Here is a 27594-nt window from a genome sequence, read left to right as displayed (position 1 = left end):
AGAAACTTAGATTCAGGAGTAGGGGATTATGATTAGAGAATTGGGTTCTTGGAAGTACCTTAAGGAAACAATTTGGCATCTCATCTGACAGGAGAAGATTAATCAAAGCTCCATCAAGATGCTCATAGATATAAGCATGTCTGGCGATCTTGGGTCCCTTCCACGTAATCCTTATGAACCTAAGTCGGACAGATTGCAACACTGAACTCTATCTTGAAACCATGATATGCGACCATCATTACAACCTAAACCACTGATTCTTTCTGAAGTAGAGAGAATATCATTAAAATCGCCTAAGACAATCCAGGGGCAGCCAATTCTAGACGAGATATTCTCTAATTTTTCCCATAGTAAATTGCAAAAATTAGAGTGAGGAAGAGCGCTGTAGGATGGAACTGAGGACTTCCAGTAATAGTGCAATCTAGATCAAGAAATTGCCTATCTCCTTCCACTTTTGACACACAAATCTCAGCACTCTTCTAGATTGCCGCTATCCTACCAGACCTTCCAACACTTGGGATGATTTTGATGCTGTCGTAACCCAGTGACAAGAAAGGGCGGAGTTTATTTTCATTTGCACAACGAGTTTCAGCTAAGAAAACCAAGTTAAGCCTGGACCCACTAAAGAGAAGTTTCACATTCCTGCAGAGGCCTTTATTGCACGAGCTTTTAGTATTCCAATATACTCTCTCCGTTTCTTATTATAAGAGACATTTGATGTTTATGGCATGTTCCTATATATAAGAGACACTTAAAAGTTGTCTCAATTTTTTTGTATTGATTTCCTATTTTACCTCTATTTATTTTGTCTCCAACTCATACTCTCCCTCCCTCCCACTTCTCTTTCTTTTAATAATTTAATTCTTCTCTCTCATACTCTCTCCTTATTAATGGGGGCATTGTTGAAAAAAACATTAAATTTTTTACACATTAATTGTCATCAACTAATTTTAACTATTTTTTTATTAACGTAATTTAGTTATTTGTCTTTTATAATAACGAACGGAAGGAGTAATATTTTATCCATAAAATAATATGGGCTAAGAGAAGATAGAATAAAACGAGCTCAAGGCAATTGGGTTTCAGGAACTACTGACCCAATGCTATCAACACTCATATGAGAGATAAAGCCTTATGGGCTATGTAGCATGAGCCCAGACTCATTTTCTCTTGGATCCAAGTCCATAACTCTTTTATCTCTAGGATCATCTTGTAACGACAAAGAGGGGACATTCTCTGATAACTCCTTTGCTTATGCTTCCCTCGTATTGCCATTCTTGTTGTCACCTCCCAATTCCATTCCCTCGTTGCAGTCACAATCATTTTCCATCCTCAACGTATTCCATGCTCTTTTCTCTCTCCTCAGATTACTCTTTTGGGCTATTGCGGCAGTTTGTGCTCCTTGCGCAACCTCGTATACCATATTCTTGTTAATGCATTTGTTCATCCCCTATCCACCCTTCTTTACTTTCTCAGGTCATACCTTTAGTGGACCTTACTGCTCATGCCGTATAGTGGTTGTTTCCTTTGTCATTACCTCCTCCATAATCCCCTAATTACCATCATTAATCTCATTCTCATTAATTCCCATATTCACTAACACATCAAACCTGGATCCCCACTTGGATTGCCGGAAAGCATCATTCTGCTTGTCTTTGTTTTGCTAGGGACGACAAGTTTTTTGAATAACCTTCCACTATTCTACACTAGTTGTTGCTTTTTGTATCCCCTGTTCTTTAGTTACTGGAACAGAGTCAGAATGATTCACCTCTCGTGCGTCCTTCAATGGACAAGAATCATGTCCGTTCCCGTAGACACCACAATTGGTACAAAGAAGGTGTAAACCTTCATATTCTAAATGATAATCTTCACCTTCAAGATGGAATCCAGACATAAGTTGTTTACCCAATTCTACGAGAAGACAAATATTGGCATAGTGGCCTCTGAGTTGGCAGGAAGTGTTCATATCCACCTTTAAAGTCTTGCCAATCCTGTTGCCTATAATCATCAAAGCCTCTTTATCGTAGTACTCCAGGAATACCCTGAGTAATCTAACTCATACTATAACTATATCAATTGTGGCTAAATGGGGTCTGAAGTTGGGTTCCAATGGTCTCACTGTTAAATAGTGATCATAAATCATCTATGGGCCACCTGTTAAAGCATTAAAATAGTCTTCCCTATTTGTCAACTTGACAACATAATAACCATAGCCAATGTTAATAAGTTTAATAACTCCTCTCTTAGCCCATATAGTCTATAAATGGGATTCTAGAGCCGTGAACCTAATGTGCCTTCCTAACAGCTTGACGATCACTGCTTTGCTCCATGCTCTATGCAGGCGCTTTTTCATCTTATTAGAGAAGGTGAAGGTGGGGAAGTTCCTATTGGGATCATCAGTAGTCTTACACATAGGCTCTTCCTTCTCTCGAGTTTGATTTGAAATGGGCTTATCAGACGTTGAGTCATCTGATAATGAATCATCTTCATTTTCAGAATCAGTGTCTGAGTTATCATCACTCCCAGAGACTCCTTTCAACTTATCTGCAAAAGATACCCTAGCGTTCTTGTTTCCTCCTAGATTTTTGCCTAACTTGGGCCAATGATCCTGAAATGCATTGTCACTGGCAGCATACAATCCCTTCTTAATGTTTTTTAGAGCTTCAATCCAACAAATCATCCTCCTCGTTACAAGGAGAAGTGAGAGAGTTCTTCTTACCACCAGAGATAACGAACTCCATTAGCTTTAGCATCATTATGAATGACTATTAGAAGTTTAGAACCAAAGACCCAACAAAATGGGTATAGGAACCAAATGCTGCTTAGGCCCCTAAACTTCTTAACTCCTCTTTTTCCCTTGGTTTTTTAATGGTTGCTCCAAAAGAAAAATTGAGATAAAAAGGCATTTCAAATTTGGCTTATAAGTTATAATTATACCTGATCTAAATATATAAACTAGTTAAGAAGTTGATTTTAATTTTAAATATAAGATTTAAACTTATTTTTTTTATTTTTTTCAATTAACATATTTTAATCTATTTTACTTTTTATATTTATCAACTTTTTAAAGCTAGTTTATCTAACTTATAAACTGATGTATATTTAATACTCTCTCCATCTCTTATTATAAGGTCTAAATTTTTGAATTAAGTTGTCCTTCTTATAAGATTTACTTTAAATTTGTTTGAACATTAAATGTATTTTTACCCATTTTACCTTTAATTAATATACTCTCTTTCATTATCTTTTTTCTCATTTCCATCTACCCACTTATAAATAAGGACATATCTGAAATAAAAGGTACATTTTCTGCGTATTTCTTACTTTTAACTGATTTTAAAAGCATTTTAAAATTGCAATTTGGTTATTTAAATCCTATAATAAAGGACTGAAAGAATATTACAAATAGGTATTTCAAGAAAAATGTCAATTTTGTTAGAATTAAGTCATTTATTTAACTTTCTTAATTTCTCCATGTTAATTAAGTAGATATTAAGTACAAGAGGAGTATTTAGGCAATTTAGGGGTTTATATGCATGACACTCAAAGGATTATAGGGTTAAGGTGCGTCTAGCACCCCGAACTATTTACCCAGGTGCGTCCAGTGGCCTAAAGTAATTTTGGGTACATCTAATGTCCTAAACTAATTAAAATGATGCGTCCATATCCCAGGTTAACAGAAATGTTATGTTTAACCGTTACTTTCCTGACTCAGCTTAAAGTTGACCCCATATATTCTACATGGCAGACACATAGGCACTCTATGTGTATTATTCTTACTCAAAAGTCAATTTATTTAGAAGAAGAGGAAGGAAATAAATTCAATTTTAAGTAAGAATAATACACATCAAATGTCCATATGTCTGCCATTTAGAATATTTGGGATCAACTTTACGCTGAGTCAGGAAAGTAACAGTTAAATATAACATTTCTGTTAGTCTGGGATATGGACGCACTATTTTAATTAGTTTAGGATACGGGATGCACCCAAAATTACTTTAGGCCATTGGACGCACCTGGGTAAATAGTTCGGGGTACTGGACGCACCTTAATCCAAGGATTATATACACACAATAATTAAATTTAAGTGAGCATAATTGATGATTGGAGTTTATCAGTTTATCCACGCAGAATTGCAAGTTTAATTATGTAGATTTCGTTATAAAATTTTTAAAATCAAGAGAGATTTTTTTTTTTTGGTTTTTTATCCAGAAAGTTATTTCTAGGTAATTAAAAGTTCAGGAAGTTTTTCTGTAATCTAGTGTTATATTTATAATAAAACGGTTCATTACAAGGACAATAATATCATACAATATTTCCACTTCGAGTTAAAATGGCGCCTTCTTTCTTCCAAGTAATTCCAAACCCCATGAATGGCATTTTTGCCAAGGATTTCTTGGTAGATTCACGCAATAGTATACGCCTTTGTCGCTTCTCAAAGGCAATTTCTTTGTAGATGATATTACTGAGGGGAAAATGGCATTGAAGGGAGCTTCCTTTTCCATACTGTTCTTCCTCTCACAATCTCTTGGTCTTGCTTCTCTCCTTTGGCTTGTAGAAGATGCGTAAACTTAAGGGGTCTCTGCTCCAGGCATCCCAATAATCCGCCTCCCTTGATAATCTCTGACGCCAAGTTGAACAGATTTGAACTGTAATCTCGTTTCTCCACATCATTCAGTATTTCGTCTTCTTCGGGATCACACAGTGATTGAACTATATCTGAGCTACCACATTCCCTTCTGTACTCAAGTGTGATTCCAGATAATTGGTGGCTCTCTAGGATTCGGTCTGGGATAGTCTGAAAAATGTAGATTTGAAAGTTAAGCATGAGATTTATAAATGAGGTATCAATAAAGAAATTTATTTGTAATTCACCTCTAGCATCCATTTTACATACTTCACGTTGTTGACATGCTGGTTCATGTCCAAATCACTCCTCTTTGGCTGCATCAATGGAAATATAGCTGTCAGCGTTTGTTGCTGTGTTTGTTTGCTTTGGTCAGAAATTAAAGATGAACCAGTATATGGCCATACCTTCAGATCTGATATCATATATTTTGCCTCTTTGTTCAGCTTCACAATTTTTTCATGGGTGTCTTCCGTTATTGCTTGCTTCTCTATGAACCAAGGTGAAAGTTCATCCCTCACCTCATCTGGGATCTTTGAGAGGCGCCTTGTTGTTCGGTTCATCGTCACCCATGTGCTGTTTGATAAATTGTCTGCCATGAGTAAAGTCATATAAAGGGGAAAGGAGGAACAATAAATAGGGGGAATTTTCTGGGGCAAACCTTGTTGCTCGAGCGAAAATACCACCTGTGGCTTGACTTCTTATCAGCCAGTCCCGCCGCATCCCATTCTTACCTGATGCTCCAACCCATGTGTCAATTTCAACCACCTCCCCCTGCCATGTTTGTCACAGTTCATTCACTGGTTATGGTTCAGCCTTTCACCAGTAAGAAAATCGAAATAGTTAAGTTTCTGTCTACTGGGAATGTTCTGCTGAGAGTATGGTTACTCACAAGCTATTCTGATGAAGAGGAAGTGTGTATAGTTGTTTAGTTGAGTTTCGGATGGTCATGTGTTTATATTATATTAAGATATAAATGTTTGTGGTTTTCTGCAGATAAAATCTGAAGAAATGATAATATGAAGGATCCTTAGGAAAATGCCATTTTGAAGGGAGGTTTGTCTGAAGTGGGGTGAAAATTTCTGAAGATGAGCGTATTAGCCAACAAAAACTGTTTCTGTCATTGTTGAGATGACCATTATGGATGGATTATACTTACCAGATAGGGTAGTAATCAACCAGAAGTTGCATTCTTGAGACGACCCAGATGAGATTGTTCCTCATCATTCCATGGGTTGCCCCAAATCCATCACTGAGCAGTCCAGACATCCATACATGGTTTAATGCTGTCTCCTGCACATCATCATCATCATCGTCAACTACATTATAATAGCAATATAAAAATCTAAGGTTGCTTGACATGGCATCAATGAACCCCTTGTACTATGTAGACACCTGAAGAAGATTGAGGATGCTGTCGAGTGTTGCAGTTTTGTCGGGGCCAACCTCGTAGGACCTAATGACCAATGTCTGTCTATAGCCAACTCCACCTTCAACCATGAGCCCTTGACGGTTAGGATCAACAAGCTGCTTCTTTGTTGGAATGTTCTGGCGTAGGCCATTTTTTGGAACAGAAATAACTGCCTCAGCTGCTTGGCTGATTGAATCAACCTTAATTGGAGACCTAGAAGTCCCATTAATCCTGATGCTGCCGTTTAGCTGCTGCTTACGCTGGTCATGATTTTCTCTCATGGAGGAACATCTCACAAGGTATGCAGATGATGAGAATGAGAAAGTAGTAGCCATTATCTTTATTTTTTTTGGGGAAGAAGTTTCCTTTTAATGAAGGAGAGAAGTTCGAAAGAGAGAACAAGGATGAATCTTTTTTATAGGTGAACTTGAGGGCGTAAAGCACTAGGTTAATAAATGCGACTAAGTGGGAGAAGCGAGAAAAGAATGAGAAAAGAACCTTGTAATGGAGCTGACAAATCAAAGAACACTTTGGTCTTTATTGAGGCTGTTGGTTTTAGTTGTTAGAGCTGAGAAGCAAACTTCCTAGAACTGATCGATCTCTTTTATGGGTTTGTGAAATACAAAGATGAAAGCAGTATTTTTGAGATTCCGCTAACTCTAGTTCCTGACATCATTAATTTTGTCCTCTTCCATTGTTGGGTTAAATTTTTCCCAACTTCTCAGGTGCCAAAAAGACAACATTTTTTTTTTTTACACACAGGATCAATGAAACAAAGACCTGCTGGTTAAAACTAAAAAGTACATCGGTGTTCAGGTTTTTCTCCGTAATAAGTCAATGGTATTAGCTTTGTGTGCTCAATTAGGCAGAAAGCAACAAGAGAGAGAATTGTGCATTGTTCCATTGAAAATTAGGATCAAAAGGGTACTGGAAATTTCCAACAGAAAACCATGCTTCTGTTACCCTGGAAAAAATCGGAGCTTTCTTGTCCTCACTATGTTTGATTTTTTGTTTTGAAATGGGAGATTTGTTGGACTGAATCTACTGTAATATTATTTTGTAAAAAAGTTTTCTTTCAATGCCAACCACAAGTTCATGCATATTAGGAAGTGAAATTCGGTCAAGGACTTGTGTTGCTGTCATCTTTTTCTCCATTGCTTTCTCAGGCAAGCGTTGAGTTAATATTTATGCTAAGTCTTGTTCATCAACCAGAATAGGAGTAAAGTTAGCCAGCACAAAAAAGTCTACAATCTGACAGTCACGCATAACTAATATAGTTTGCACAAAAGCTGATAAAATAAATGTGTTAGAAGCTGGTGAAATAAATAAAATAGACCCTATGCCACTTAAATAGGTTACCTTTGCAATTTTTGCTTAATAATTTTTATTACTAATAAATAACAGCAATAATAGTTTATTATGTTAATATGATACTCCCTTCATTTCTAAATATAAGGTCTGTTTAGTCCTAAATATAATATTCAATTCTTCCTTGTCATTTATATTAATTACTACTTTTCCACAATACCCCTCTTTATCTGGCATTTTTATTTTTACTAATTAAATTCTAATATTAGATGGCAGGGGTACTTTTGGAAAAGCATCACAATTTGTTTACATATTATTTACAAATAATAATCTTAATTACTTTTTTGCATTCTATGAACTAGTTAAAAAAAACTTATATTTAAAATCAGAGGAGCATGAGTTTGTCTAGTTGCATATAATTTTAGATTATAAAGAAGATTATTCAGTATTATAAAAATAATATTATTTTATGAACATAAATAAATACAGTAATTAGGAGTTGTATATAGTGTTTAGTCCCCCCCCCCCCCCCGGCTCTTCAAGGTTGGTGAAGTTCGGACCATTTGCTAATTATTAGCCTCCAAATGCATATATGATTACAGTTGAAAATTTAAATTCCCTGAAATTGACCTTTGTTTGTGTGTCTGAAATAAGATTTCCTATCCCCATCAGTTACCCCCTTCCTCCTATTAAAATGCTCCACCTGTACCTGAAGAGGAGGGAACAAAATGAAGAAAAACATGTAAAGGGCCATTCTTATTGATTTTATGTTCGTTGCCAAAAAAAAAAATTTGCTAATTGTTATTTTTTTTCAATTATAAGTATTAGTTCAAAATAAATATGTCTAATGTGAATCCCGATTATAAGGCACTACCTCTAGCTTTAAATATGGGATCTAATTTGTAATATTATTTAGAAAAAATGACAAAAAAGAAGCTAAAAATTATTAAATGCCAAATAAGAAATATCAATAAAAATTTGTTATTATTTGCAAATTCAGTGTTGTTAATATCAGATAAAGTGTTGTTACCAAACAAGATTTGGGATTTACTAATTTTCAGCTTCTTTTTTTGTTATTTTTTCTATAATTTATGTTACAGACTGAATCTTATGTTTATGATTGGAGATAATGTATAAGTATGTCTAATGTAAGCACCAATTATAAGGCATATAAATTGCGACAAAATATAAAATATTTTATAGTTTTATTTTGGAAAAAATAAGGTAGTATATAAATATTTTTTAAGGTTAAAAATATTTTTAAATATTTTATTATAAGGCATTCTTTTGATTCTATTTATAAGTCATATTCAATGTGTTTCACATAAACTAAGAAAAACCTTAAATTTTATTAATTTTCATTTGAAAGTTCACAAATTTTTAACTTTATTCCTATTTAATATATATTATATTTCTTGAAAATAAAGTCAACACAATAAATAAATGAAAAGTAAAATCATACACTCATATAAAAAAATTCCTCTCCACCCTATAAATAAGAGCAAAAAATTTCTTCTTTTTGCCCTATAAATATAATCAGAGGAGTAGTATATAAATATTTTTTAAAAAAATAAAAATTAGCAAATTAATCTTTTTACAACGAAACATAAAATCCATAAGAATGGCCCTTTTCATGTTTTTGAAATTTTGTACTCGTCTTTGAAGTGCAAGTGGAGCATTTTAATAGGAGTAACGGGGTAGCAGAGGGAATGGGCGGAGCAGAGAAGCTGCTCCTATGATCAGTTGTGTCCCTGCGTCACCTCTTCAAGCAAAGCCTCCTTAGTGAACTGATAAATTAGTTGGTTCATTGGATTCATCCTTCAAGAATATTTCCAAAAATGGAATGCGCACACACACACACACATATATAATCATCTTACCACTAATTAATACTACCTCCGATCCTTAATACTCCTCCGGTCCTAATTATAAGACTCAATTGACTTATTTGAGGAAATTAAAGAAGTAAGTTAAGTTGGTTATTTATAATAAATAAGTGTTGTCATTCCTAAAATATCCTTGCTAATTAAGTATATTAACTAAAACTATCATTATTAGAAGGATTATCTTGGAAAAAAATGCATAAATATAAGAGATAAAAAGGATTGGGTCTTATAATTAGGACCAAATAAAAAGTCAAATTGGGTCTTATAATAAGGACCGGAGGAGTACTATCTCTAATCCTTAATATAAGACTTTATTTGATTTTTATTTTGATCCTAAATATAAGATCCTAATCCATTTTATCTCTCATATTTATATATTTTTTCTAAGGTAGTCTTTCTAACAATGATAATTCTAGCCAACACATAGGAAAGACAACACCTATTTATTACAAATAACTAACTTAACTTCTTTTCTTAATCTCTTCAAATTAGTCAACTAACCCTTATAATTAGGACCGGAGGTAGTATAATATCTTGTTTGACTTTGATTTTAGTTCTAAATATAAGACCCAATCCACTTTGTCTCTCATATTTATTTATTTATTCTCAAGACAATCCTTCTAATAATGGTAGTTCTAACCAATATACTTGATTAGTAAGGATAGTTTAGAAAAGACAATACCTATTTATGAAAAATAACTAATTTAATTTATTTTTTTAATCTCCTTAAATTAGTCAACTAGTTCTTATAATTAGAACCAGAAGTAGTATGTCACTTTGGTTTTTATATAAGTCATTTGTAACCTGTTTTTACATAATAAGAAATACATTAACTTAATACTCCTCCGGTCGTTAATATAGGACCCAATTGTTGAGTTGGTTTTGGTCCTAAATATAAGACTCATTTCTTATATTTATCAATTTTCTCTAAATTACCCCTATGGATACTCCCTCAACCATAATCAAGTAGAAGAGGGAGATGAAGTATTAAGAAAGATGATTATGATATTTTAGGAAAAATGTGTCATTTTTCTTATAATTAACTAACTTATCTAACTTCTTTAATCTAATCAAATTAGTTAAATGAGTCTTATATTAAGGACCGGAGGAGTAAGATTTTTCAATTTTATTTTCATTGAAGTTTTCTCCCCCTCTACATTTGCAAAACATTATTGTGTCTCTCTCTTCTTTTTATCTTTTTAACGAGAATTAAAATAAAGACAAAACTAAAAAACAAATATTAAATATACTATAAGTAACTTACATTTAGTATGTGACTGGTAATAGTAGCTATGATAACCCCTTGGATCAGTTTCCGGGGGTGTGCATAATTTTATTTATAAAATACAATTAAAAAGAGGAATTACAATCAAGTCCCACAGAAAAAAATAATTACCAAAAAGTCCCAATAACAACTTTCACAGTTTATAATGACAAGTCTTATAGTGAAAATGACAACTTTTAGGACTTGTTTTCCAAGTATTTTTTTTTTGCTTGGGAGCTCATCGTAATTCTCCCATTAAAAAAGGTCTAAAATTTTAACTAAGTTGTTCCCCCCATTAATTCAAAATAAGATAAGAATATTGAGTGATATATATATATATATATATATATATATAACTAATAAGTGGAGTTACTATGAAATGTGGCTCAACACATTGCTACAATATTTTGTCCTGTCTATCTTTCTCCAAATGCATTCTATACATCAATAGAGCGGATTCAGCAGTTTATAAACACACATAATGCAATCATACATGTGATATTTTTGGTGCCATAAATGTTGACTATTTAAGCATATGCATGGATCGTTTTTATATTTTAAAGTTTAAGCATCTTTTATCATTATTTAATTACAGTCACCATTTAAATTTGCTGAGTGAGCATTAACAATATTAAGATTAAAAGACTAAAAACCCACTTAATAAATTTACAAGACTAAACTAGAATTTGATGTAAACTTAGAGAAACAAACGCATAATTTAACATAAGTTAATTATTTGTAAAAAAAAAATTGTATGGAAGTTTTCTTAATATATCTTTCTAATTATTTACATTAATTTTTCTAATGAAAATCCTTTTTGATATGTGCAATTAACGCCAGTGGTTCAGAAGAATGCAAACCTCCCAACTTATATTAAGGACCAATGGGTATGTGATAACGCAGGATGACAAAGTTTAGTGTGGCGTAATCAAGGATCCAAATATTTGAAAGGAAAAGCATAGGAGTTCACGATTTTATATTGGAATTATGCTAAAGTTTTGTGTTGTTGGATTCTGAGATCCCATAACTTGGAGTTTTCTTTCCTTTTGGCTGTACACAAAAGAAGTACAAAATGTGTATATTTTGACCAAAATTTTTTTTAAATGTGTCTACATATTTTTGCATTTATTAATATATTTTTATTTTATATAGTTTCATCATGCTATTACTAATATAATAGCAGAGTCGTGTCGAGAAGTTTTGTGGCCTAATCCAACTTTTTTTTTTTTGGGTCAGAGGCCTAATGCAAAATTATTGGAGATGCTTGATGTATTTTTCCGGTTTTTAATATAAGACCTAATTAACTAACTTAAGTAGATTAAAGATGTTAGTTAAATTATTTAATATGATATATTTTTTTCTAAAACAAATCTTCCTTAATTCCCTTCATCTCTCTCCTACCTAATTATTGTTCGCGGAATATCAATGGGGTTAATTTAGAAAAAAATTGATAAACATGTGAAATATGTGTTACATATAGGACCAATATGAACTTTTTAATTAGCTTCTATATTAAAGATCGGAGGAGTATTATAACTTATAGAGTAAAATATATCAACATCCTCTCTATTTAACTTAGATTACAGAGGCCTCTTTTATTTTGGAAACCTATATGGATTTCTCTTAAAAGCAAAATATATGTTGTATAAACCTCCATTCTATTTTTGATATTCAACTTTCATCTACCCAATCATTAGTTGACCCAATTATTAGTTGACTGTTAAATTATAGCATTAACATGTTATTTTGACCAAAATGACCCTCATTATCTCAAATATTACTTAATAATTATCATTTAATCACACATGATATATCTTTATTTGAAATTAAAAAATAATTTTAATACATATTGTAATTTTTTGTTATACTATTAAATTGATTACCATATTGTAAATTTAATTAATTTATAAATATAAATTTTTTATTTTATATTATAAATTTAATTAATTTTATAAATATAAATTTTTATTTTACAATAAATTTAATGTTTTATCTTGTTTATTTATTAAAACTCACTTGTGATGTAATTTTTTAAATACATATGTTAGTTGAAAATGTTTTGTAATGGTATATATATGTATTTTCAATTAAATTATAAAGTTATATCTTACTTTAGTATATTTAATAAATTTAATAAAAATATTAAATAGATTATTGATAAATATTAATATTAAAAGATAAAATAAGATTTAATATAATGAGGGTTAAAATAGTATATAAAATTTATTCTAATATGGTTTTTAATTAAAAAATATATTTGAAATATTTTTTCAGGATATTTTTTAACAGTGTTAATGGTTTATATTAAAATATATGTTTTCAAAATAAAAAAAAATTTATGTAATTAAGACAAAACAAAAAGTGATGAAAATATTTTATTCTAACTTATATATCCACATGTGATTTTTCGTGTTCCCATTGGGTGCTCATCAACCAAGTGCTCGGCACTCAAAACATCTCTTTTTTGGGTGCTGCACAATAAACATATTTTTTTTAATGTTTTTTTTAAGCACATGCAACCTTCCAAAATTTCCTAATGTATTTGTATTTATCCATATTTTTTATTTCACCCAAACATTACTGAAAGATATCCTCGTTAATTTCCTCTTTAAATTTAATTAATTTTTAACTTTATTTATGTTTAATGTATATTTTATCATAATGGTACTTGATCTAATCATAATGAATTAAAGGTAAAATTATATATTAATATAAAAAATTCAATAATTTAACTTATAAACAAGATCAAAAAAATTTTCTTTAAGTAAATAGGACCATGTGAATATTTTATCATTTAATTAGAAATACGATTATCTATTATTATTCCGGTCCTTAATATAAAAGTTAGTTTAACATTTTATTTGGTTTTAAATATAATACATCAATCTTCTTTGTTTCTTGTATTTATTTGTTTTTTTTTCTCAGGATAGTCTTTATAGTAGTTATACATGTTAAATATTTTATTAAATTATAGATTTGGCTAATACACATAATTAATAAGGGTATTTCAAGAAAGATAACATCTATTTATTACAAATAACTAACTTAGCTAATATTCTTAATTAATTAAATTAGTTAACTAGTTCTTATATTAAACAGAGGTAGAAATTATTTTTATTCATAACTAATTCTTCTTAATAAACCGATTATAAATCTATAAATTTTTGGATAAGGTAACATTCTCTTATTTATGGTACGTTTAGTTTTTTTTTCCTTCAGTTTATCCAATACCTCTGAAATTATTTTCCCCTTACATTCAAGACCACAATATTATTCATAATCTAGAGGTGCTAAAACTATTATAAATAAATTAGGATATTGGATACATCACATATAACGTTAGGATACTGGATACAAATAAGAAATAGTATAAGGATACTAAATACTGTTTTATCCTAAATTTTTTTACAAATCAATGCCGTTTTATTGAATGAGGATACCTTTTTAGTAATGTTCAACAAAATGAGAAAGCTAAAGATAAATAGAATTAGATTGAGAAATTTTAGAAGATTGTTGCATGTGATAAGAAAAAGAAGAAAGTTGTGAAAAAAAAAAAAAAAAAAAAAATGGTTAGCCGTTTTGAATGCTGAGCACTCAGTGCTCATCAAGCTGATGAGCACCTAATGCGAGCGTATAATTTTTCTAGCTTTCTTAATATAAATAAATAATTCTAATATTAATAAATAATATGACTGTTCAATTTATATTGTAACATATTTAATCACGGATAAGATTCACGATTTTAGTTTTGAAGATAAATTTTCAGTAGTAGAAAAACAAGTAGCATCAATAATATTCTATAAGCATGCACGCGCGCCCCCACACACACACATATATGCATTTAGAAAAGAGTATAATTTTCCATTAATGTTTTAATATAATGCAATACTTAAATTGATGTATTAATATCTTTTTTTTAGCGTTTCTCTTACTACAGTCCAATATGAAAATAAATTAAAAGTTTAAAACTATGTTTTCTAGAGCTTGACAATTTTCCAAAATTGATGTAAAATCTTTTAATTAATTTTCATCCAAAGTTTTTTTTATTCAGATAAAAACGAAAAATGGTTTGATATTCTTAAAAAGTTTTTATCTATTTCTCTTCACCCCCTTTATGGTTAAAAGTGAATGTACAAGGAGTATTTATATTATGCTAAGGATTTAACTGAGAATTTTGCGTGTAAATGCTTTCATTATGCTTAGAAAGAAATTCTAAAGCAAGAAGTATGCATTATTGGGCATCTTGATTTTTCTCTTGATGTGAAGCAAATTCTAGAGGTGAAATTTGGGTTTATGGTTAGAGGAAAAGTTAGATTACGGTTTATGGTTCAATGCATGCTTCCTTATATGTCCAAGGCTTTCCGTTGGCCAAAAAAAAAAAAAAATGTCCAAGACTTTGCTTGCAAATTTTTTGTTTTTTTTTTATTGGAATTCATTGAGTTATCATTTTTCACTTGAAAGTTTTTCCTTCTATATATGAAAATTTTTACTCGTATGCTTGTGGTAAATAACTAATGTGATGTATGAATAGTTAAATAAAAGTTGTTAGTATCTTGCAGTCAAAGAGTCTCATAAATTTATTTTAACAAGTTTAAAATTTTAAAACATGATTGTCAATTGCTGAACAAAATTTGTAAATAGTTAATGAAGTGTAATGAATACCTAAACAAAAAATTGTGAATAATTTTAAAGAATAGTGTTATTAATTACTAAACTTTTATAGTAAATAGCTAATAAGGTGTGGTGAATAGTTGAATAAAAATTGTGAATAACTTTTAATCAAATGGTTTCATTTATTTATTCCAATAAGTTTGAAATTTTAAAAATATAATTCTTAATTGCTAAACAAAATTATAAATAGCTAATCAAATGTAGTGAATAGCTAAACAAAAGTTGTGAAGGTCCTCTATTAAAAGTTAAGGAATTAACTTATATATTATTTTGCAAAATAATAATAATAAAATTCCACAGCTCAATAATCACTTATAATGCATTGATGGAAATGATAACAGAACAAATCAATATTCCAATTGAAATACTAAATTTTATTAAAAGATTAGTCTCTTTTCCAAGTGCATGTATTGCTTAGAGAATATTATTAATACTTTGTAAAGATTACTATAGCTGAGAAAGCTTTCTAACGTTTAAATGACTTAAATCCCATTTAAGATCAACTATATTTTACAAGATTGATTGAATGGATTAGCCATATTATTTATTGAAGGAAGCTATATACTTGTTTAGTCGCCTCATATTTGCAGGAAGGCAACTACTTTCATTAAAATTAATACTAGTTTTGTTTCCCCAAGTATATATATTCTTTTATTAAAATTAATAATCTTCTTCGAGGCAGTGATGTACACTAAATGTAAGTATATAGCACTTCATTTCTAACCTTCACAATGTGATAAACTAATATTCGAATCTTTGTTAGGAGAGATGTTTATATTTAATATCTAACAATATTTCGAATAGGATTATTTATAATAAGAGGATACATGTAGGGAAAAGAAAAGCCTTCAAATCTTGAATTCACAAAACCCAAAATAATGGTCCTCTGACATGCCTATCGGCCCATTTGTATATTGAAGAGAAGGAAGCATGGTTGAAAGCATTTGATTGCGAATAATCTTGTACTTCAATTGCATGAAAACTTCCACACAAGTCCCACTTTTAATTTAACCCATGGAGTATATGAAATTGTAATTTAGGTTTTTTGATTCACAAAATTATTGTTTTAAATATGAATTATGAAATGTCAGATAAAAGACAAAAATACCCTTCTTATTATCTTTCTTCCAACTCATTGCTCTCCTTATCTTTCCTTCTTCTCTTCCTCTTCCTCTCCCTTCATCATTCTCTTTCTTCATCCTCTCCTTCCTCTTCCTTCTTCTTCCTCGGCCCTACTTTCTCCTCCCTAGCCACATCTCCTCCCACTTCCTGGGACAAGTTTAGAAGTTACTGAGAGCTTGTTGTTATTAGGAGTGTATTTTATGAGATTGTTGAAGAGATTGGCAATGGAGTTGACAACGGAACCCTTTGCAACTACCACTATTACCCCCAAGGTCAAGAAGCCCAGAAATGTTTTCAAGTTGGATTTAAATCTTCTTGCACCTGATGAAATCATGATCATCGTGTAGAATTCAAATTTCCCTTTCATCCCAAAGACACTGTCCTTGTCTTCTCAACGTCTCATTTGGTGGATTGTCATTACTGATCAATTACCTTGTGGATTTATTACCCCCCAAGAAACAAACTTGATTTCTTTCTCTTTTCGCTCAAGTTAATGTGTATCAGATTAATGCCAATTCTTTGATAATTACTTTCGTATATTCTTTTAGTATTGCTCCATTTGATTAGTCAATAAGAAATTATTAGTACCAAAGGAGAAGAAATTATTAGTAATAAATTTGTAAGACTTGTTATTGGTAATTAATTTGTAAAAATAATGTGATTTTTTTTTCATTAAAGGAAGTTAATGGCTTTAGCTTGCCAATACTTTTAATTTTTTTAATGACAACTTGTCATATCGTCAACTAAATTGTGAAAATATTGTAATTTTCTACGACAATGTATCCTTTCTCTATTCAAAGTAAAATGTTGAACTAACTTGTAATTTTCTATTTTAAACATATAATTTTATATTGTAGACTTGTAATTATTTATTTTAAACTTATCATTTCTTATTCCAGATTTATAATTTTCTATTAAAGACTTATAATTTCATATTCTAAACTTGTAATTCTTATTCTAGACTTGTAATTACCTGTTTTAGTTTGTTTTTTTTTTTCATAATTAATAAAAATACAAATTTTCATAGTCATAAATCTCAAACCATAAAACCCACCAAATTAAACCCACAATACTCTTCCGGTCCTTAATATAAGACTCATTTAACTAATTTGATTAGATTAAAGAAGTTAGGTAAGTTAGTTAATTATAAGAAAAGTGACACATTTTTCCTAAAACACCATAATCATATTTTTTAATATACCCTCTCTCTCTTTTACTTGATTATGGTTGATGAAGTATCTATAGGGGTAATTTAGAGAAAATTGATAAATATAAGAAATGGGTCTTATATTTAGAACCAAAATCAACTCAAAAATTGGGTCCTATATTAAGGACTGGAAGAGTATTTGTTAATAAAATAACCCATAATACTTTCTTAAAAAAAGGGGGACCGAAAAGGATAGTATTCGGTTAGCTGTCATATAAATAATTAAGACCTCGCCATCTTCTTCCGTTAACATATCACCACACACAAGTCTTTTAATTTCCATGGCAAAACAAGGAAATATGAAATTACAAATCTCTAGTAGAAACCAAATTTGAAATAGAAAATTACAAGTTCAAAATAGAAAATAATAAGTCGGCAACAGAAAATTATAAGTCTAAAATTACAAATCTGCAATGAAAAATAACAAATCTGAAATAAAGAATTATAAGTTTAAAATAGGAAATTACAAGTTTGAAATAAAAAATTATAAGTTTGAAATAAGAAATTACAAATTTGGAATAAAAAATTACAAGAATAGGAAATTACAATTTTGGAATATGAAATTTCAAGTGTGAAATAAAAAATTACAAATGTGAAATAGAAAATTACAAATATGAAACAAACAATTACAAGTTTGAAATAGGAAATTACAAGTCTGGAATAGAAAATTACAAATATAAAATAAGAAATTACAAGTTTTAAAAAAGAAATTATAAGTTTGGAATAGAAAATTATAATCATAAAATAAGAAATTACAAGTTCGGAATATGAAATTATAAGTTTGAAATAGAAAATTACAAATATAGAATAAGAAATTACAAGTTTGGAATATGGAATTATAAGTTTGAAATAGAAAATTACAAGTATAAAATAAGAAATTACAAGTTTGGAATAAAAAATTATAAACATGAAATAAGAAATTACAAGTTTGGAAATGAAAATTAAAACTCTCAACAAAATATTATTCTTCATCACTATCATCCCCACCAAATAATACTCTTTAGTCTTTACCATCATTTGCAAAACAAAAGGAGGTGGGGATTTTTAGAGTTTTTTTTTTTTTTTTTTTTTAATGATAGACACAAGTTCAAACTTGCGAGAAAAGAGCTCAGACAAGCAGCATAAAACACAAAATCACCTTTAAAAAACTAGAAAATAGACATATAGAAATCATCCTATATCATAGCGTAGTAGTCCATGACAGAAACCTGGTGCCTCCCACAACATTGTCAAAGCTGAGGTTGCCACCTAAGCCTTCTCGGCAATGACATAGGCACATTTAAGTGCCAATTTATGAGCATGAAAGATCTCTAAATCCCATGGCAAGGGCATCATTGAGCGTATTTCTGCCATTTATTTACTCAGTGAATGAACGCCCATTATCAGTGGGTAACAGTTGAAGAACCTCCTCTGAATCTCTGTATAATTTGACCTTTTTTCATCCTACTTCTCAACAGAATCTGCAACCACATCCTCACAGCATTTAACTCCGCTTCTGTTGAGGAGAGACTTTTAGAATTTTAGTTCTCCTTTCCATCTTCATTGCGCATTCTCCACTTCTTAGCTTTATTTCCCTCCTACTTTCTAATCTGAAAAATTCACACTTCTTCTTCCTTCATGGAAGTCATGTGTATGACCTCTTCTTCCATTTCCTCCTTCTTTTCAATCTCACTCAACCCACATAACAAATTAAACACCCAATTAATTCAGCATAAACTTGTTGTGTTCAATTATAAACTTGTCAAATCTTCATATTCAACTTGTTATTTTCAACTACTCTATAAACTTGTTATTTCTAATTATAAACTTAATATTTTCAATTATAAACTTATTATTTTTTATTATAAACTTGTCAAATCCTTACAGTCAGCTTGCTATTTCTAACTACTCAACAAAGTTGACATCTACATTACATCTCATGTTAAATCCTCACAGTGATCTTGTCATCTACAAGTAAACAAACACTTGCTTTTTCTAACATTTCACCCAACATTTTCATTGTTTCCTCCCCCAAACTCAATGTGCATTCAGATTGAAAGCACATGTACATATCAATATTTCCATAAAGTATCTTGGAAACATGAGCAATTCGAGCAAATATAAACCGCACCCAAAGATATAATAATTTGAGGGCAATCCATGATATCTAAAGCAAATTTTCAGCTAACAAAGATATTAAAACAAATTTACTTAAAAAAAATAAATATAACTCAATTTAACCATCCATTATCCATGCGTGCAGCATCTAATATAGATATTATAAAAAAAAATATCATCCATGAGACAATATAAAATCAATATATAAATCAATTAATTCTCTAGCATCCAGCAACTATGAATCCATGATTTGAATAATAGAACAATAAAAATACATGAGGCAATTCAAGCTGAGTCTCATTCGTCATGTTCTGCAGAGTTGTTTAATCAACTGCTCCCACACACAATATAACTATTCTATCAGCATTGCCAAAACTAATTCAATTTTTTCAAGATAACTATTTCTTATTGGTCAAAAAAGCATGAAAAACAAGAAGAATGAGTTTTTTAATCAACCATTCATGCCATGCATTCTCATCAAACCAGCAATTAGCAGTCATTTGCGACTGATGGCATCAAATCGAACAAGGGGTAAGCAAAGCATTGGGGAAGATGAAGAAACTTAACGAGTCAAAAGTATGGCGGCTAGCTATGTTGCGACTTGCGAATCTGTGATGGGGCGGTTAGACGCGAGGGAGAACTGGGGAAGGCCAAGTGAATAATTCTAGGGCCAGAGGTTTTGAGAAAGTGGGAGTCTGACAAGTATGAGAGAGTAAGAGACAATAAAATAAAATAAAAAATGTTCAAATACCTTTTTCATAATTTTATTATTTCAAAGGTTTTTTTTTTGTGATTTTCTCAAAAGGAAAAGATGACTATTATTAAATGAGAGTTAAATCTGAAAAAAAAGGACATTTAGTACCTGTCTTTAAATTTTATTTTTAAGACACTTTTTCACACACAAAAAAAATCTTAAACCATATTAACCCTTAATTAAAATATACTAACTTTTTAATTTTATCCTTATTTAACATATACACATTTTAAAAAAAATAACAATCTACACTACTCCTCCGGTCGTTAATATAGGATCTAATTGTTGAGTTGATTTTGATCCTAAATATATGACTCATTTCTCAGATTTATCAATTTTATCTAAATTACCCCTATAGATACTTCCTCAAGCATAATCAAAAAAAAAAAAAGAAGAAGAGATATTAAGAAAGATGATTATAATGTTTTAAGAAAAATATCACATTTCTTATAATTAACTAACTTACTTAACTTCCTTAATTCAATTAAATTAATTAAATGGATTTTATATTAAAGACCGGAGGAATATAATAAATGAAAGAATGAAGTAACTTATAAATAAAAAAAAACTTCTCTCTCACTTATAAATTGGATTAGAAGAGTATAAGCTAGAATTACCTCTAATAATTTCAAGTTGATGTAAAGAAACATATGATGATATGAACAAAAGTAGTTTATTTTTTCTTTTATTTTCATATTTAACTTTCCATTATTAGAAACATAGTCTTGAGCATTAAAGTGGGAGACAAGTTATTGCCGTAATAAATCATCTTCAAAAGATATCCTCTACACAATTCAAATTCACATTCCACAAAAAGAAGGAAACTCGTGAAGGAACATAAGCCAGCCAATCCAGCAAAAAGGCTAAATGGGAATAACTTGCATTGTGTGTAATGGTATCTCATCTAATGCTTGCACAAAGTAATTAAGAAGTACGCTCTACTTTTGCTCGCTTTTAATTCTACATTTTCACAGGACAGTGGTGTGAACATTTTCCAACAACTACACTAAGGCGAAAGTATATAAATTTGAATTCCATACTCATCTTAAAGGGAATGTACCAATTGCTGCTGCTTCTCAAAATGAAGTTTTAACTGAAAAATTTAAAAAAAATAGATTGTACAAATTAAATTAGATCAGAAAGTCCAAGATCTCATTTCAAAGATAAGGACATGATGCACAAGGATGTATTCATCCTTAATTCAAGTACCAAATCTGGACAGGAGCGATATATGTACAGAAAAAAGTAGGAAAAAGTGAAGTGGCAGAGGAAAAACTTTTGGCCATGTTGATGAGCAATCCAAGGGGGCTTGCTGACTTCAAGCAAATTTTTGTCACAAATATAACCCAAAGAAAGTATTTTAGCCGCACATGGAAAAGAGAAAAAAAGCAGAACAGCCAATCTCTTTTTTTGGTTTTTTTTTTTTTTTTTGGGGCAGGGAACAGCCAATCACATGTATCTTTCACATTTGAAGCACAGTGCAAGTTAGGACTAAATACATGGAAACATTAATTGAAGCTAAATATTCATGTTTACAATCTGACAACTGAACAACAATCAAATATTTTCCCCCCAACTTTAACTCCATAGATATTACGAGATATAACTAGGGTGATTCCTATTTAATTTGGCAACTTTGTCCGCAGAATCAAAGCCATTACTCCAAATTAAAAAGGTATTTTTGTTATTAAAAAAAAAGGTATTTTAACACACAATGAACAGTGGTGAGATATTAGGAGAAGCAGCATAGTCTTTGGTCATACAAGTCCAATTATGTTGGATTCTAAAAATACCAAAAAGCTACACTTCATAGTAGCTGCCACTCAGCAGCATTGACGATGCCTGTAAAATCTAATATTAATAGTCAATACACTCAGACGTCCCTTACTGACTGAAATAATCCAAAATAATCCACTCACAATACAAAGCTTCATCGGGCAGCGGATTATCCATAGTATAAGTTTAACTCCAGGATCAACAGCAAATCAAGCAATATCAATGTGAAGATAGGTCAGAGCTAATAATGTCCTTAGCTGAAAAGGGGCAGCTATGCAACTTCAAAAAGGTCTTCTTTATCAAAGGCATTCAATATATATATAGTTTAGGGTTTCAAACTCTCTGTCTATTCTAATCTGACAGCTTACCTAGCATTTAAGATAGGGGATTTGCATAGATTTATTCTGATTTTCTAATGATTATGGAATCACATCCAGATCCCAGTAGTAACAGAAAAACAGGGTTTGTGCTTCTATAAAGTGTAAGAATGCCTCTATGAATAACTTCTGGCATCAAATTTTAAATAAAAGATTGATGGGCATCACAAGTCACGTCGTAACAGCTCAGGAAAATACATGCAAAAATGAGCAAAAACATTACAGATAACAGAGAGAATTATTCAACACAAGTAGTTGTTGCTAAAGAACCTGATCTTTTCATTTTCTTTTGGATAAATGAGAAAAATTATAACAAGTAAGAAAAATACACGAGAGGAAGTCGAAATATCTACCCAAGAAAAACAACTAGTATCAAAACAAGACAACGCGATTACAATAAAAAGGAAGATATCAACAAAGCCGCCCAATCCTTTGCATATACGCATAAAGTGACTCCCTTGAAATTGCTGTGAACCAAACACCACAGAAAGGCTGCAAAAGTTATGTCTCATAGAGCATTCCGATACAGCAAAATATTCCAAATCACTGGAAAGCTTGTCCAGTGACAGTGTTTTCCTTCTCTCATACACATAAATATAAAAAGTAGAGAAAGCCTAACAATTGAGATTTTCATCATTTAAAATACTTACAGTTTTACAACTGGTGGTTGGGTTGAGTGGAAGGGACTTAATTCCCCTTAAGCAAAGTTGAAGGTCTGAACGTTGTAGATGAAAAATATTACATTAGGAGAGTTAAATCTATTGGCCCCAACAATGTTTGGATATAATTTGGCAGTATCAGATCTTAGATGGTTGTATCAAAGTACCAGTGTTTTAATGAGCATACTCCACTCAATCATTTCTTGTGACTTTAAATGAGATCTTAACAATTGAAACATCTGTGTTTCAATCGATTGGCTATGGGTTGTTGAAGACTGAAGAGTTCATCTGATGTGTGCACATACACATTGATAATTGTTAAGACAGAAACTCTGAATGTATAGAGAAAATGCTTTTGCATATGTCATGTTTAATTACCAGTTCAGATTCAGGTTAACACCTTCCAAATTAATTAACTATTCTTTTCCTAACTCTATCCTTGTTGAACTCAAGTATGTTTGGAAGATAAGTGTCAAGCGCAGACCACAGACAAAAGATCATGGTCAGCCTACACTTTATAATTTCCCTACAGCTTTAGCCTAATGTCTGTAAAAGTAAAGTCGTAAAAGTAACTGCATGGCGAGGTTATTAAATGCTCAGACAGGTTTTGGCGTCCACTGGAAAACTAGGATAGAAGTGTTAAACTACATATGTTCTTATCCTTTTCTTTTATATAACATCGTCCATCCTTCATACAAGTTGTAACTCTATTTTTTGCCAGCTACATACAACTTGTCACTCTAGAAAACAATATATAAACCACTTGAATAAAAAATAATCACCATTAATGTCATGCATTGAATGAACTCCATCCCATCTACTTCCCTTTCCCCTACAAATACTACAACAAAAGAATGAAAAAATACGTATGATTGTGTCAAAAATTTATTTGAAATATATTGACAAAGGAAAATGGGCTTTCTCTAAGCCTCTTCTTGCCTTTGCTGCGTAATTTAACTGTGATATAACTGTTTTAACTGATCAAATCCACATGCTTTCTCTAGTGTTACCTAGTTGCACAGTAAATTGTTGAAGTTAGCACTTCTAACTGATAAATATACCCATCAGCAGCTTCATCCTGCAACAAATTAGACAATGCGTCAAGGCCAAACGATTATGGATTTCAATAAAAGTATCTTATGTCGAGAAGGAAAAATAAGGGAATTCTTACTTGGCAAGATGAGCAGAAAATTTTACATGTTTATGTCTGCTGCAATTTATACCTTAGTGAGGCAAAATCTGCCAATGTTCTGGCATGCCGTTCACTATAAATCATGAGAGAATCCCATACAGATCCATTAAACCTTCACATCAAGATTTGATTTGCACCTCCTATCAAATTCTCAAGAAGTTGAATTGCGTGATACTTATAGTCTTTGTTTAGATGTTTCATAAGGGCACTGTGTGTACAAGAATCAGGCTCTATTTCCTTATCTAGCATTTCCTTATACAATCTTAAGGCCTCCTTCCAATAACCCATGTTGCAGTTCTCATTGATTAAAATAGTGTAGGTATACTTATTTGCAGAAAGACCGTATACTTGCATCTCTGTGAAAAACTTGTAAGCTTGATCCATCCTTCTCACTTTGCAAAGACCGTTTATCAACGCATTGTAAGTGATCACATTTGGATAAACACCATTCTCCTGCATTTCGATGAAGTACATAATTGCAAGTTCCAGCCTTCCCCTAATTGCATGTGAATGAATCAAAACTGTGTAAGTAACTACTGAAGGTAATATTCCTCTGCTCAACATCTCATAGAACAACAATCTAGCCCTCCTTAGATGGCCAACTGCCAGGTGGGCATGGATGATGCTAGTATATGTTACATGATCTGGGACAAGTCCATCATGGAGCATTTTCTTCACAAGTTTATTTGCTTCTTTCAAATTGCCCAATTTGCACAGCCCATCTATGAGGACATTATATGTGATCAAATCAGGAGGAAAACCTTTAGCTAGCATTTCTTCTTGCATACCAAAAGCCTTGGATAAGTCACCAAGTTTCAGTTCACCTACTATACGAGTAGTGTACGCAAAGCGATCTGGCAACAACCCTCTATGAAGCATCTCGTTAAAAAATTCCTTAGCCATTTGCAAGTTACCTATCATGCATGATCCTCTCACAAGGATTGTGAAAGTGTAAACATCAGGACTTGGCCCATGAATGATCATTTCTTCTTTGAGCTTCTGGGCCACCTCCAAATTCCCCAATCTGCAAAGACCATCTATCAGTGTATTATAAGTCACAGCAGTGGGTACAAATTTCCTACACTGAAGCTCATCAAATAAGACAAAGGCTTCTTCTAAGTTCCCCAGCCTACAGTAACCATAAATTAGAATGTTGTATGAAACTATGTCCGGCAGCAGATTCTTATTTAGCATGACAGACAAATACTTCCTGGCATCAGTCATTCTTCCCAACTTGCAAAAAGCATACATGAACGTATTGTAGGTCACTATAGTAGGCGAAACTCCTCTGCTTAACATCTCCTCACCAATAATAGATGCTTCTTTAAGCAGTCCCTTGTTGCAGTACCCGCTGATCAAAGGGTTATAGGTGTAAGCTGAAACCTCCAGTCCAGATTTTAGCATCTCCTCAATCAATTCCTTGGCTTGCTCTAGTTCCCCTTCGTTGGACAAACCATTTATCAAAATATTATAAGTTACATCGTTGGGAAGACACCCTCTTTCTTGCATCTCCGCTAAAAGGGCCATAGCTTGCTGGACTTCTCCTTCCTTGCAAAATGAACTCAGCATGGTATTATACGTCACAGTTGTTGGCTTAATGCCAAATTCAGTCATTAAATTATAGACTTCTCTTGCTTTATTGACCAGACTTTTATTCCTAAGTGTCCTAAGAATCCTATTACAGTTCTTCACATCTGGCAACAGCTTGTTATGAATCATTTTATGAAAAACACATAGGCACTTCTCTAACATTGATTTTTTTGTATATATCCACAGCAACAGATCGAGAAGCTTAACAGATACCTCCACAGGCACACAACCGCTAATCAAAACATTCATAATTCCGTGCATATTCCCGCTAACCACCCTCTCCATAATCAGATACGCCGATCGCATCTGATTATTCTGCGCAAGAATGTCAAGAATAACGACAAGTGCGAATACAGACCCCTTATATTCAGGTTGGCTCTCCACCCATCTAAAGAAGCGCAAAGCAATTTTGGGCCTGTCTCGAATGGAGTTAAGGACCCGAACGAACAACTCGGGTTCAACCACTACAGCTCGGAACTGATCAGACTCCCAATTACAGTTACAGAAAGCTCCAGGCTTTTCTTCAACGGTGTCGAAGATAAGTTCTCTGAAATGGACCTCAGGAGTCGAAGCTAAACTGGAGGAGCTACAGTTGCAGCAATAGAAAGTGGAGCAGAAAGGAAAAAGAAGACGTACTTTGAGATATGTGATCGGTGCAGCAGTTGCAGCAAAAGCTTTTGAAGCTCTGAAACAGAGGGTCATTGAGCAAACCACGCATTCGGACTTTTGGATTGGACTCCGGGTGGCTGAAAGACCTCAAAGAAGACTGCGAAAATCAATGTAGATAGAAGATGTTGCCTTCAAAGGCAACGCCATCGACTACCACCGTCGGCGAAGGTTCCAGTGGGATTGAAATCCGCCGCCAGAACGGTTCCTCAGGAGGTGGAAAGGCTTGAGAAGGCATCAGATTCAGAATTATGAATCAGAAGTCCTCAACTTTCAACCCGAAACCATGTGTCGGAGCTTCGTGGCGAATCCGAACCGCCTTTGGTCCCGTATTATGATCATTAATAAGGTCGTTTGGAAAAAAAAAAAAATAGATATAGGTTATCAATATATATAATCAACTTATATTTTGAAAATTTGGGCAATTTATTTTATATATTTAATGTATGTTTTATCAAATTCTAATAATTAAATTGAAAATAATAATAAGAATTACTCCATTCGCAGAAATAAATAATGCGCAGTTTCTAATTTGATCAGAAAATTAATTCAAGCATGTAATTTTAATTTTTTTTAAAAAAATGAGAGTGAATAAATATATATATATATATGTGTGAAGAATTTAATGAAAAAACCTAATGAGTATTTGAATTTTAATATTTCAATTCTAGATTTAATTCCTTGATGAATTTTGCTCCACGGTCCACCTAGCTTGACCACAAAAATATCAAACTACCAAGTACCAACGACTCTTCCCATTTATTTATTAGAAGAAACTAAACAACAAGAAATAATAAAAAGGCTAAGGGCCTGTTTGTTTGTTTTTTTGTTCTCAAAGTAATTTTATAAGAATTGTTTCTTAGAACAAGTTTTGAAAATAAGAAAATAAAAAAATTTGTTTGGATAATAATTTTAAAAAATCATAGAAAATCACACTTGGTAGATGATAATTTTCACTAATAATGATAAGTGGTGGATAATAAATAA

At 31.7% G+C, this 27594-nt stretch overlaps 1 protein-coding gene and 1 pseudogene across 2 annotated transcripts; both read right to left on the bottom strand.

Moving 5' to 3' along the window:
* Positions 1-4246: 4246 nt before the first annotated feature.
* LOC114716929 (palmitoyl-acyl carrier protein thioesterase, chloroplastic-like) lies at positions 4247-6580 on the bottom strand (annotated as a pseudogene).
* A 16651-nt stretch (positions 6581-23231) lies between these two features.
* Positions 23232-26820, bottom strand: LOC114716920 (pentatricopeptide repeat-containing protein At1g22960, mitochondrial). 2 transcript variants are annotated; one of them, XM_028901986.1, is made up of 3 exons: positions 24331-26820; positions 24170-24237; positions 23232-23447 (listed from the first exon to the last, which is right to left on the bottom strand). In XM_028901986.1, exon 1 carries the CDS (start codon positions 26641-26643, stop codon positions 24466-24468), a length of 2178 nt encoding a protein of 725 aa, XP_028757819.1. In that variant the 5' UTR covers positions 26644-26820; the 3' UTR covers positions 23232-23447; positions 24170-24237; positions 24331-24465. The 2 variants fall into 2 exon arrangements, with proteins under 2 accessions (XP_028757819.1, XP_028757818.1); XM_028901985.1 differs by lacking the exon at positions 23232-23447 and having other exon boundaries at positions 23901-24237.
* Positions 26821-27594: the final 774 nt, after the last annotated feature.

This window comes from Neltuma alba, unplaced genomic scaffold, assembly GCF_004799145.2.
Source record: "Neltuma alba isolate B1F8T4 unplaced genomic scaffold, ASM479914v2 tig00011698_pilon, whole genome shotgun sequence".
Taxonomy (NCBI): Eukaryota; Viridiplantae; Streptophyta; class Magnoliopsida; order Fabales; family Fabaceae; genus Neltuma; species Neltuma alba.
Note: the sequence above shows the minus strand (reverse complement) of the source record. Positions and strands in the feature narration are given on the sequence as shown.

What these genes read in the sequence shown, in the direction of transcription:
- LOC114716920 (XM_028901986.1), bottom strand. Translation starts at nt 26,643, where the DNA reads ATGACCCTCTGTTTCAGAGCTTCAAAAGCTTTTGCTGCAACTGCTGCA.